This window comes from Lynx canadensis, chromosome B1 (assembly GCF_007474595.2).
Source record: "Lynx canadensis isolate LIC74 chromosome B1, mLynCan4.pri.v2, whole genome shotgun sequence".
NCBI classification, from domain to species: domain Eukaryota; kingdom Metazoa; phylum Chordata; class Mammalia; order Carnivora; family Felidae; genus Lynx; species Lynx canadensis.
Window position 1 is genome coordinate 60,374,364 of NC_044306.2, and position 12,966 is coordinate 60,387,329.

A 12,966-nucleotide genomic window follows, 5' to 3' on the forward strand; every position below is an offset into this window, starting at 1 on the left:
AGACATTTAAGGATTTAAGATAACAACATGTGAAGATCAGATTTGCAATTGAGAGCACAAATTAATTTCTCCATTATTGTCCTTTTCTATTATTTTTCTTCTTATTCTAGTTCATTGCCCAGCTTTTTGTTTTAATCCACATTTGCCTTCCACTAGACATCAGCTATTTACACCCATATTATAATATTAAAGCAAGGTAAAGTGAAAAAATTACAGTAAAAGATGATAGAAATGATCTGGCTTACCAAATCCTTGGAGTGCTCCCTCTAGCATTTGGGCGTCCATTATGGGGTTGAAATTGGGAGCTGGGAAGATGGTTCCTTGCACCTGGTGGGAAGGGTGAATGAGAAAGAGATTGCAGTGTTTTACCAGAAAGATTTCAACAGTTCTTTTTGCAGATAAATGGAAATAAAAATACATTCCGTATATTGAAATTACTCTAAGACATACACATAAATCTATTAGACAGATGTGTTAATTGTGTATTAATTGCATGGAGCAAATTTGGTTGTTGTTTTTTAATCCACTGGCCTTATTATATTGACATCTATTATTCATCTAGGAAATTGAGATACTAGAACCAATAGTAGAAAATGTGAAAGCCAAATAAATATAAATCTTTGTAATAAACAGTAAACATTTTCTCAGGAGTTGATGGCTGTTTTAGAGAAACTGAAGAGAGAACTCTATTGGGGGGGATTCATGACATTCATATGAAATAGAAGTGGCACTTGCCACCATAGCTTTTTTATGCATCAGGGACCTTAAAATCATGTTAGAGAAAACAGACATATTTGAATTTGGATTATGGGATTCATAAAAATCTAGGTGATATAGATAGGGCAGAGATTTTTTAGCTGAAACTTGCAGCTGCAGAGGAAAACATAAAAACCTGACTGACATTCCATTTAAATTCTCTCTCTTGCTAATAATAAAATGGCAGAACATTTGTGTTGGGCTTTGAATACACATAGTCTATTATTTCAGACAGAGCCAGCCAGGGCTAGGCACTGTAACATCATACTCAGCACAAAAGAATTGTCAATCAAAATTTATTAAGAATGGGAACTCCGCCCCTCCCCTCCGTTTGTTGTCAGTGTGGCCAGAAACATCGGGAGAAAAAGCCTTCCCCTAGCAAATGGGTCTACTAGGCCTTGAGAACTCAAGCATTCACCAAGCTCTTCTGCAAGAATAATATCTTAGATGAAGATGAAGTTTTCTAGTGCCCATTTTCTAACAGTAGAAAATTAATTAATGAGAAGACTGCACCATCATTTCTAGTCCAAGAAATATACATATACAAATACCAAAATATTTATGAAAAGATTTTGGGGGGTTAAGAGCATTGTTCATTTGAATTAAAACTAAAATTTAAATTCTGTTTGGATTTCATTTGACTAATATTAATGATCATGAGGCTGTCTATTTGAAGGAGACTGGGAATCAATTGTGCTATGGCCATATTTTCATAAGTACAGCCATGTTAGTAAGACATTCTTCTTAATTACATATATGGCAGATGTACATAATTAAAATGAAAATATGGTATGCATCTTACATTGCTAAAGTGCATGCAGTTTGCTTCTGATATTCAAGTTTAGTGGAAATGATCCAGAGACTAATTTCTCTTGAGCCAATCCTCAATTCTGGGAGCTATTTATTAGGAGACAATATGAGTGTTACCTCCTTTATCCACTAACCTGTTCCATTGGTCTCTATTAAGAAGATAGACTTTGATTTTTCTTTTACTTATTAAATGCAGTTTAAATAGTAGATTCTAATGTAAATTCCTAGGTTGAGTTCTCCTCACCTGAAGCATTTTTTTTTGAATCTTGTTATCCTAGAAAAATGAAAGCTTTAAACTTTTGAGAGAACAGCCATCTATTGAATGTGAAAATTGTTTTCTGCTATTTGTCATTGCCTTTTTTGTCCACGTAGTTCTTTCTCAGTTTTTTTCCCCCATTGGGAAAATAAAGTGTTTTTTTTTGAGGCATGGAAAAGAGATACTTTATTTCCCCTATTTTAGGAGTTGGAAGATTTGTTTGGATAAGTCTTGTGTGGACAATACCATTTTTTTTTTTTTTTTTGCCTTGGAGACCTTAATTTTGCTGTCTGCTATTAGCTAACGGGCTCTTTTAAACTATAAACGACAAAATGTATTTGAAAACAATAAGACATATTCTTAAACGTGGTAAATTAATGTAGGCAATTTTAAGCACAGAGTATGCAAATTTTCACTACAAAACATCTCATTACTGGCTAGACTAGGATCTTTCAGAATTTCTATTGGAGTGCTATAAAATAAGTGCTATAAAATAAAAGCATATACCTTTATAGGGAAGAAAAAAAACTCTAAAATTTATAGGTAAAGGAAGTTGTAAATGATTATAATGACTTATCAGACACAATCTGTAGGTGAAAGAGGTATTTTTTCTTGTGTTAATCCTTGTACAGATTAATAGTGCAACATACTTTTACAATATAATGTAAAAATTACTTCTTTTTTCTTTATGGTTCTCATATTGTTTGCCATTTAAACTCATTATTTTCTTGTCAGCTGGCATTGTTAATATGCTAAAACTCTTCTGGAAAAAAATTCAACACGAAGTAAAGGAAAATTGTAAAAGCTTAGTAATTCACAAAGCACAATTTTTCTAGTATGTATTTGTCATTTATGCCCATTTATATATCATAGCAGAACATTTTTTTATTTATTTTTAAAGTTTATTTATTTTGAGAGAGAGTGCATAGTAGAACATTTTATTTATTTATCTATTTATTTATCTATCTATTTATTTATTTATTTACTATTTTAAAAATGTATTTACTTATTTTGAGAGAGAGAGAATGCATGGTGTGGAGGGGGCAGAGAGAGAGATGACAGAGAGAGAAGCCAAAGCAGACTCAGCACGGAGCCTGATGCATGGCTCAAACCCATGAGCTGTGAGATCATGACGTGAGTTAAAATCAAAAGTAGGACACTCAACTGACTGAACCACCCAGGCACCCCCATTATATTTCTTTTTATGCCAATTATTATGTTTTAATTAAGCTAAAGTGAGCAATATTATTCCATATAAGGCACACACTTAATGTTCCTTTTACTTATTTTGTCATTGTATACTAGTTTTGTCATTTATTTATTTATTTATTTATTTATTTATTTATTTATTTAGAGAGTGAGAGTGAGGAAGGGACAGAAAGAGAGGGAGAGACTGAGAGTCCCAAGCAGGCTCCACACTGTCAGTGGGGATCCTGATGCAGGGCTCGAACTCATGAACTGTGAGATCATGACCTGAACTGAAATGAAGAGTTGGAGTCTTAACTGACTGAGACACCCAAGTGCCCCCTGATTTTGTCTTTTAATGATAGTATTTTTCCAGTTTTATTAAGCTGTAATTGATATATAACATTGTGTAAATTTAAGCTGTATAACATGATGTTTTGATATATGTATATAATGCAAAATGATTGCCACAGTAAGGCTGATTAACACATTTATCACCTCACAGTTTCATTTTCATTCTGATAGGAACATTTAAGAGCTACTCTTAACAACTTTCAAGTATATGATATAATATTGTTAACTAAAATCACCACGCTCTATGTTAGATCCCCAGACTTTTTCTCCTTATAGAAACTGGAAGCTTGTACTCTTTGACCAACATCTCCCAATTCCACACTCTCCACCCCCCTGACACATACCCCTGTCAGCCCCTGGCAATCACCAATCTTTTAATGATCATTTGAACTAAACTGACCAGTTAAGTCTATTGAAACAGTCAATTATAAATTTTTAATTTTCTTCCCTGAATTAAATAATTTGAAACAAAAAAGATTGATTAATGGTTTGGGGCCATAAAACTTTTTCAAATGACTATGATATAACTATAGGTAGATACCCATCTATTTTAAGGTAATTTGATCTTTCCTTTGGATATTTTCCCCAAAATTTGTGCTCAACCATATTCTATACATTTCTTAATACACAATACCAGTCTCTCTGTTGAAATTTATGCTGACCATTTCTTTTACTAACTCCCTAGCATTTACTGCATTTTTATTTAAAATCTGTACTTTATGTTCTCCTATTTGCTATCTATTCTTAAAATGGGGAATTTCACTGTGTCGTATAGGGTACACATCGTTTTATAACATATTGCCCTAAGTATTTATTCTTTGTCTTCATTTCTTATCCTTCTAATTATATTTTATGTCCCTTGACCACAGAAGGCATATTAATTCTATGTCATGATTTTCTATGTAGTGAGACCTTTTTTAAAAATATTCTCGGGGCGCCTGGGTGGCTCAGTCGGTTGAGCGTCCGACTTCAGCTCAGGTCACGATCTCACGGTCCGTGAGTTCCAGCCCCGCGTCAGGCTCTGGGCTGATGGCTCAGAGCCTGGAGCCTGCTTCCGATTCTGTGTCTCCCTCTCTCTGCCCCTCCCCCATTCATGCTCTGTCTCTCTCTGTCTCAAAAATAAATAAATGTTAAAAAAAAAAAGAAAAAAGAAAATATTCTCATCTACTGGTGATGTTACTTAAGTTAAATGATTTCTTAAAAAATAAAATATTTGGCTGAATGACCTGGTTTTATACACAATTAATATAATAAAACTTTTTTTATTTTTTTACAAATACAGACCATACATGAATTAAGCAGATTCTTTTAGTCATTATATTTATCATATTTATTGTTTTGTATTAGAAAAATTGAACAGAGACAAATAAAGGAGACAGACAAATAAGAATTACCCTGGAGAACAGGTGTAGGAGAGGGAGATGTTCCTAGTTTGCTAGGGCAAAAAATTTTCCAACCACATGTATGAGCAAGTAAGTGATCTGGGAAGAGGGAGCACAGTAAGTCTTGAAAACTGATTCATGTGAGAAACAGGATAGAGGCGAGGAGTGGCAAAGGCAGGATTACTAAGGGACATCTAAAGACTTTTTTGGGGGTAGGTATCAAATCTTTTTTATAATTTAAATATTTATTGATTTTTGAGAGAGAGAGAGAGAGAGAGAGAGAGAGAGGGAGAGAATGAGCACAGGAGAGGCAGAGAGGGGCGGGGGGATGGGGGGGAGACACAGAATCTGAAGCAGGCACCAAGCTGCTGTCAGCACAGAGCCCGACGTGGGGCTGGAACTCATGAACTGTGAGATCATGACCTGAGCAAAGTCAGAGGCTTAACCAACTGAGCCACCCACGTGCCTGTCAAACTATTTTATTGAGCAGCTTTGAGGGAAGGTCAAAGGGGAGGAGCAGAAGGTGACCCTACGTCCTCTGTGAGGCCAGAATCTTCCTAGCTTCACAGTCACTGAAAAGGGACATTTAAAGATTTTTATTTTTAAATGTTTTTTTTTTAATGTTTATTTTTGAGAGAGGGCGCGCGGGCGCGCGCGCGCGCACACACACACACACACACACACACACACACACACACGAGCGGGGGAGGGGCATAAAGATTTTTAAGCATGAGAGTAAAGGATGACACACAAAAAAGTGAGGTAGGTAGCAGAGGTAGGTAATTTAGAAACCCAGTTGAGATATAATGCACTCCTGAACAGAGACAAACAGCGTGTTCTTAATACAGATTGCTTGCTTAGCTGAATGTGATTTAACTTACTAATTGTTGAGATGTATTTTAACTGAATGCAGTAATAGTATTTAGTCTTTTGGAAGGGTCAGAGGCTGTTGTTTTGGGTGTTTTGAGCATATATACCTCTGAAAGCGATGTTCTATTTTATACTCGTGTTAGAGCAAATTGGGAATTTCAAAAAATCGGACACTTTCAGATGTGACATGAAAAATAATGTGCATACGGTAAAATTATCTTATTTATCTTGCTTTTAAAATTGACAGATTTAGAAATAGTATCACTTGTCTAAGGCAAAATAAATTCTAATGCCTGTCATTTCCATTTAAATTCTTACCACAAGGTAATCAAAATATAATCTTTGCTTCTAGTCATTTGTGAATTTAGGTTTTGACAGAGGAATACAAAATACTCCCTTTTTAAAAAACAGAATAAACTGCCTCATAAACTCACTAAGCAGAAGAGCATGAGTAATTTGTAGATTTAAAGTTAGCTCTAGAATCTCCTCTGAGTAAATAATGAATAGATTTCTTTAACTGACAGAAAAATTTTTGAATTATTTCCTGGAACTGAATAAAAACTGAGAAAAAACACATATATTTTGCTCATGAGGTTGATAAAATTATTTGCATCATCTCAGATCAATAGGCACATCAATAAGTACATCATATTTCACTTATTCACAGCTACCCCAAGGGCCAGGGTCTGTAAAACCATATGCCTCCAAAGTCAGCACTCATAAGCTACCTACAGTTTAATCCTTTTTCTCATGTGTCTTTTGAGTTATACTCATATTGAGAATCTGAATGCCTTAAGACTTTTAGGCTGAAATATTAGCCATGCATGTTGACGATGTCATGGACTGGATGCTTGTTAGAATATAGGTTTCAGTGAATAGTTCAACATCATCAAAATACCTTGGTTTTGGTGTAGTGGAGATGACTGTATCTCCAGTTAATTTAGTGTTGAAAAATTTTTTTATTAATATTTTAAATTTATTTTTGAGAGAGAGAGAGAGACAGAGAGTGAGCTGGAAAGGGTAGAGAGAGAGGGAGATACAGAATCCAAAGCAGGCTCCAGACTCGGAGCTGTCAGCACAGAGCCTGATGTGGGTCTCAAACTCACAAACTGTGAGATCATGACCTGAGCTAAAGTCTGATACTTAACCAATGGAGCCACCCAGGCGCCCCATTACTTTAGGATTTTTAGAACTCTAAGAGAAAATCTACAGAAATCTTGGGATTCCCTTTCCATAGAGCACTTCCCTTGAACCAGGCATTTATTCATCTTTGGGTCATTGGTCCTTGGATAGCCATTGGCTCAGGCCCAAATGCATTAAACTCTCCTGAAGGTATTCAGCCACCTAATCTCAGACTTCTATCTGACAAGAATTTTCTGATGGGGTTTCAGTGGCTTTAAACACAACACTGAAAGGTGGGTTGACAAGCATTGTTCCCCTCTCTTGCCCTTCCACAACTATTGTGCCCTTCAGTCCAGTCCTGTCAGCCCTATCCTTACAACATTTTTCATGTGATTCTCCTTTTTAAAATTTCTGTCACTACTGCTTTAGTACAAGACTTTACCACTTTCTTTTGGTTTTATTTCAATATGCTGCTAAGTAGGTCCAATTTGCCTTCACTGCCAAGGATGATCCTTCTAAAAAGATCAAACACATCATTTGTCTGTCCATGACTAAAAATTCTTCTTTTTTTTAAAGTTTATTTATTAATTTTGAGAGAGAGAGAGAGAGAGAGAGAGAGAAAGAGAAATGCCCAAGCAGAGCCTGACACAGGGCTTGAACCCACAAACTGTGAGATCATGACCTGAGCGAAAACCAAGTGCCAGATGCTGAAACGACTAAGCCACCAAGGCGCCCCTCCATACCTAAGATTCTTAATACTCAAAGCAATGCTTCTCAATATTTGTTTTCTACTGTGGTGCACAGAATGGATGATTTTCACATAAAAGAAACATCCCTGGGAACATCTAGGGTTATGAACACATACCAGGATGCTGGCCTTATTGACATTTTATTTTTGCTTGCTCAACAGAGTATATTGTACTGTTGAGTGAAAATCTCATATTAGAGAGCAAAACATGAATTGTAAGTAATGAAAATTGTAAGCAAAGGATCCATACTTTGGATTACTAGCATTAATGGCAGTATTTATTATTTTCAGTGCATGGTGCAACTCACTCCTATGACTGAGAATAGATGACTTGTGAGGTTTAGTTCAGATATTCTAACAGAGTGAACAGTGTTCTTCATGACCTCGTCCTTTACTGTCTTTGTGGGTTTATGTCTTATTTTCTCTCTCCTGAACCTCTCAACTCCCATACCATGGCGTATAGCCACACACTCCAGCCAAAAGAGACAGCTGTATCTTATTTGTTCTGTTCCATAAATTGGGAATATTCCCCTTCTCCTTGCAACGCACACATTCATCTCTGATTCATCTTATGATTTTTGTAAACATCTATTCAAGATTTAACTTTCAGGCTTTAGCTCCAGTGTCACCTCTCACAGGGAACCCTTCCTGATGCTTCCAGTAGAACTGTCTGCTCTTTCCCTGGTGTCTACAATTTTCGTAGGCCAGAATTGTAGTATATCCTGTTAGAGCACCAGTGATGTATCAACCAAACATATTCATTTCTAACTGTACCAAGTTTCTAAGAATAATAAATCTTCCTTTGTTTTGTTGAGAATGAACCTTAATGTGAGTAGTTGTGCAAATTTGGAGATTGAACTGTTCTTATGAATAAAGGAAGAATATTTGGATTTCCAGGAAACAATTTGGGAAGAGATGTGATAAATAACAAGAATGGATAGTGAGGTAGAATTACTTTCTGTGATTTCTCCCTGCTATTCACAATTTTTTCATTAATATTTGTTAAAAGGTATTGTACGTGGAATTTTTTTTTTCAGACTGGGGAAAAGGAGGAGTTATCTGGGTGAGTCTGGGTGAAAAAAAATAATGTGTTGCTGTGTAGGCTCATATGGAGAAAAGATGTTGACAACATAAGATGTTACAAATTTAAAGTCTAGGGAAGGCTTCAGACTTTACATTACATAATCAGAGTATTTAAGGCAGTCTCATGTGTACACCCTCCACACAGACTCTGGCTTATGTGTCCTCCTGGTCCTTCAAGACTTGAACTCCCCAAAGACATAGATTGTCTGGTGTTATTTTATTAGAGGTATATGCTGTATATGATTTGACAGCATTGCTGATTTAGCCTTTGCAGAGTTTTCAATAGATTGTCAGAATTTTGATTTCACCAAATTGGCTTGAAGTTTGGTTAAATATGACATGTTCACATTAGTTCTAAATGCTGACTTTTAGTGTTTAAAATTCACAGCTGGAATTTAGTTCTGCACTATGTAATGTTATGACTGGGCTTAAAGTTTATGTGCAAATTCCCAGTTAAATTACTTAGTAGGCAATGCAATAAAAAGGTAATTATTTCCTGATCACCTTATCTCATTCAGAAACACCCTCTCCCTTCTTTTATTATCCTTATATTTCTAATGAGATTAAGAGGCTTGGAAACAAGGTCAAGATGTCACTGATCCAAAGAGACTGCAATTGACATGGACTTTGGAGACTGGGTCTTATTAGTGGAAGCTGAAAATGGAGGATAAAAAAGTTGAGTAACTAAAAGAGAATGAATCTGTATAAAAAAATTCAAGGAGAAAAATTGAGATTATAGGGGAAATAAAAATATTTTTAGCGTGCACTCTAGAATACAAGAATGTGATCTTTAACATCCTAAAAGACTTAAACTAGGAATTTAGTGCAGTAGTATAGGAAACGTTCTCAACTTTTAACTCTAAGTACTTAGTACATCACTAATGTAGTGTTAGTCAAATTTTGGAATTAACTTTAATATTATCATAATATAGAATGAGACAATTAGCTTGACAAAATATATATGTAGATATACATAAATGTAGCTCTTACTTATTGTAGTCTTATAGGATTTAAATATTGTAGGTCTTGTATTGAATAATTAGATAAATTATTTTGTGGTCACACTTGAAATAATTTCTTATTTTTATGCAGATATTTAGTGCATAATTTAAGGCACCCTAAACACTAATTTATTTTACCTTTACATATAGGTTACATATAATAGGTTATCATATCCCCTGTCAATTTATTCAATTATTTGACTTATTCAGAAAGTTGAAATAAACAGTATGTGTAATAGATTGTGCTATGTACTATCATTAATTTTACTACTGTAAATTAAATGCATACACATAACTGGTTTAAGGCAGATGAAAACTTATATCACAAAAATCTAATAAAATACTGTAGAATTTGGAGGAAAGAAATAGTCTAGCATAAAATAAGAGAGTTTAAGGGAAGTTTTCCTGAAGAAGTTTTGAGGCAATAATCTCATGTTTAATTAGATTTCAACAAGTGGAAATGTGTTGCTTGGAAGTCTCATGTTTTTTTTCAGGAGGCTCTACCTCATTTCCTGAGATAGTTTTATGGGTTAACATTATTCCTGTTTTGCTATTTCATATTATTTCTAGGCTAATTTCCTCATCACAGTTACAAATAGTATTAAATTCTTGGAGCTAAGAGAACATAAGACCTATGAGACAGAGTCCTACACATCATAGAGAAATATATATCTTTTTTTATTTTTTTTTTTAATTTTTTTTTCAACGTTTTATTTATTTTTGGGACAGAGAGAGACAGAGCATGAACGGGGGAGGGGCAGAGAGAGAGGGAGACACAGAATCGGAAACAGGCTCCAGGCTCTGAGCCATCAACCCAGAGCCCGACGCGGGGCTCGAACTCCCGGACCGCGAGATCGTGACCTGGCTGAAGTCGGACGCTTAACCGACTGCGCCACCCAGGCGCCCCTGAGAAATATATATCTTCCATACATTTATATTATTGTATATAATGGTTCTAAGGAAAATATTAGATAAAAATAAAGCTACTTATAGTGAAATAGAAAAACAAGCATTATAGATACTAAATGCTTTCAACTAGTAGAATTTTTATTATCATTGATGATTTGCACAAATATTCTGTATTAGCCAGATAGTTTAGAACTAATGGTATGAAATAGAATACAAAAAACTATGAATAATCATTTTTATCTCTTGATGTTATCTCTTTTTCCAAATAAATAATAGAATATGCCATAAAGGTATCATTACACATTTCAACAATATCTTCAGAATTATTTTCTTCTCACCTCATATTTTTAAAAATTTTTTAAGCAAATCTCTGAAGACCTCCTTCCACATCATGAAATGGTTTTGAGGGAGAAATTCTCTATAGTAAAGAATATAATCTATAAGCTTAACACTTTTCTTTGAGTGAAAAACTAGAAGGATTCTGAATAATTTAGGCAATAACTCCCCATTAGTTAGTATGACTTATTAGAAAAGACAGAATATTTGTAATATCGTGCAATCCCTCCTGCTTCAAGACAGCAATCACATTACAATCACTTTACCCTCAGATTGGTCTAAAGGATTTTTCAGGAGATAAGAGCACAGCATAAATCAAAGTGAATAAGAAGAACCTGCAGGGTTACAATAGCTTCTTCCTCAAAATAGAAACACGCGGCTGGGACCACAGTGAGACTGATCATCAGATGATATTCTACATAATTATTTCAGCTGAAATAGAGGAACTTGTGTTTTTATAGGATCTTTTTGAAAGCTCTGTTGTTTAATGTCCTATGCTAATAAGGCTAAACGTGCATTTTTCCTTTTCTTGTATAGCTTTACAACAGTGCCCAACCTTATACAATGGCAGAGCTATACACATAGGTGAGTCCCTTGTTCACAAGAAGCTTAGTACTTAGCTCGTAAGACAAAGATTATAAGAAACGTAGAGTGATGTGATTTATTCCTGCTAAAAACTGGAAGACTAAAACATGCATTTATTATTTAATAGTCTGGCGCATTTTTAAAAAAAGTTATTTTGGAGAACACACTATGACTCCAATTGTTCAAGTATCATTTTGGGGACTACCATTTCAGTATTGCTTTTAGAGCTATTTGAATATTTATCAGTTAATGATGGATTTGATGTTTCTAATTAGCCATAGGCAGGACTAATGAGATGAAACTAATACAGCTGGATAATTCCCTTTTTTTCCCTTGTTGAAAAAATACACTGTGAAATTAGTGAATCTGGAGGCAATTACTAAAATTAAGTTAAAAAATAAAAATGTGATAGTAAATTGCATATAGTGTTTCATTATCCTATGTATCATTAAACAAAACTTCACTTAGCTCATAGGTCACAAAAAGCATGGGTTAAACAATGTGGATGGGTTTGGCTTAAACCTATCCCAACTTCTAGATATTTGTCTTACTGAGCACTGGTCTGTAGTCATTCTATAGAAGGAATGACACAAATCTCTAAAACCACCATCGTACCATAATGGGATCTTTTCTTAGTGTTTAGAATATTTTATAGTTGCGAATCAATAAAATTTCCTCTATAATAATAAACATATGAAATGTAAAAATATTTCCTTTTGTTAATTTACAGTTACTCTCAGATATATCTTATCTGGTAGTTTAGTCACAGAAAGGTGTTTATTTTATTTTACTTTTTTATTTTATTTTATTTTATTTTATTTTATTTTATTTTATTTTATTTTATTTTAATTTCTTTTATTTGTAGGTATCTGAAGATACTAATTCTTTTTTTGCTCTATTGTTCTGATGATAGAGAAGGCAGTGGTAAACATCTCACCTCCACTTCTTGTGAAAATAAATGGTTACTAACCTTTTACTAGGTTAATATAACTGGCTTGGAGGGATACTACAAATGTACTCAGAGGGGGAGATGTAGGGAACAAAAGCTGGAATAAGTGAATTTGTGCAAAATCTCCAAGTGACTTAACCTCTAGTCTTAGTCTTTAGGTATCATTCATTCTTGTCATTAGACTGTTCATCACTCATTGACTATATACTTAGAGACTTAAAAACACAAAATTCTTTCTCCACTTGTTCCATCTACAGGGGTTGTATCCCACTCAAACACTAAACTCACTTTATTTTTTTAATTTATTTTTTAATTAAAAAATTTTTTAATGTTTATTTTTGTGTGAAAGAGAGAGAGAGAGAGAGACAGAGTGTGAGTGGGGGAGGGGCAGAGAGAGAGGGAGGAAGACAAAATCTGAAGCAGGCCCCAAGATCTGAGCTGTCAGCGCAGAGTGCAATGTGGGGCTTGAACCCATGAACCATGAGATCACAACCTGAGCTAAAGTCCGGCGCTCAACTGACTGGCCCACCCAGGTTTCCCAACACTAGACTCACTTCAAATTCTGCCTCTTGTGTGAACTCTTTTCAGATTGTATCAATTACTGTTTATCATTTATGTCT

The 12,966-nt window shown here is 34.7% G+C and overlaps 1 protein-coding gene across 2 annotated transcripts in view; it reads right to left on the reverse strand.

Moving 5' to 3' along the window:
• ANXA10 (annexin A10) overlaps positions 1–12,966 on the reverse strand; it is a 97,050-nt gene that overhangs the window by 59,844 nt on the left and 24,240 nt on the right. For both annotated transcript variants that reach the window (XM_030312784.1, XM_030312785.1), the window contains one exon: positions 246–327. In XM_030312784.1, coding sequence (XP_030168644.1) covers positions 246–327 — 82 coding nt within the window. The remainder of the gene's footprint in view (positions 1–245; positions 328–12,966) is intronic.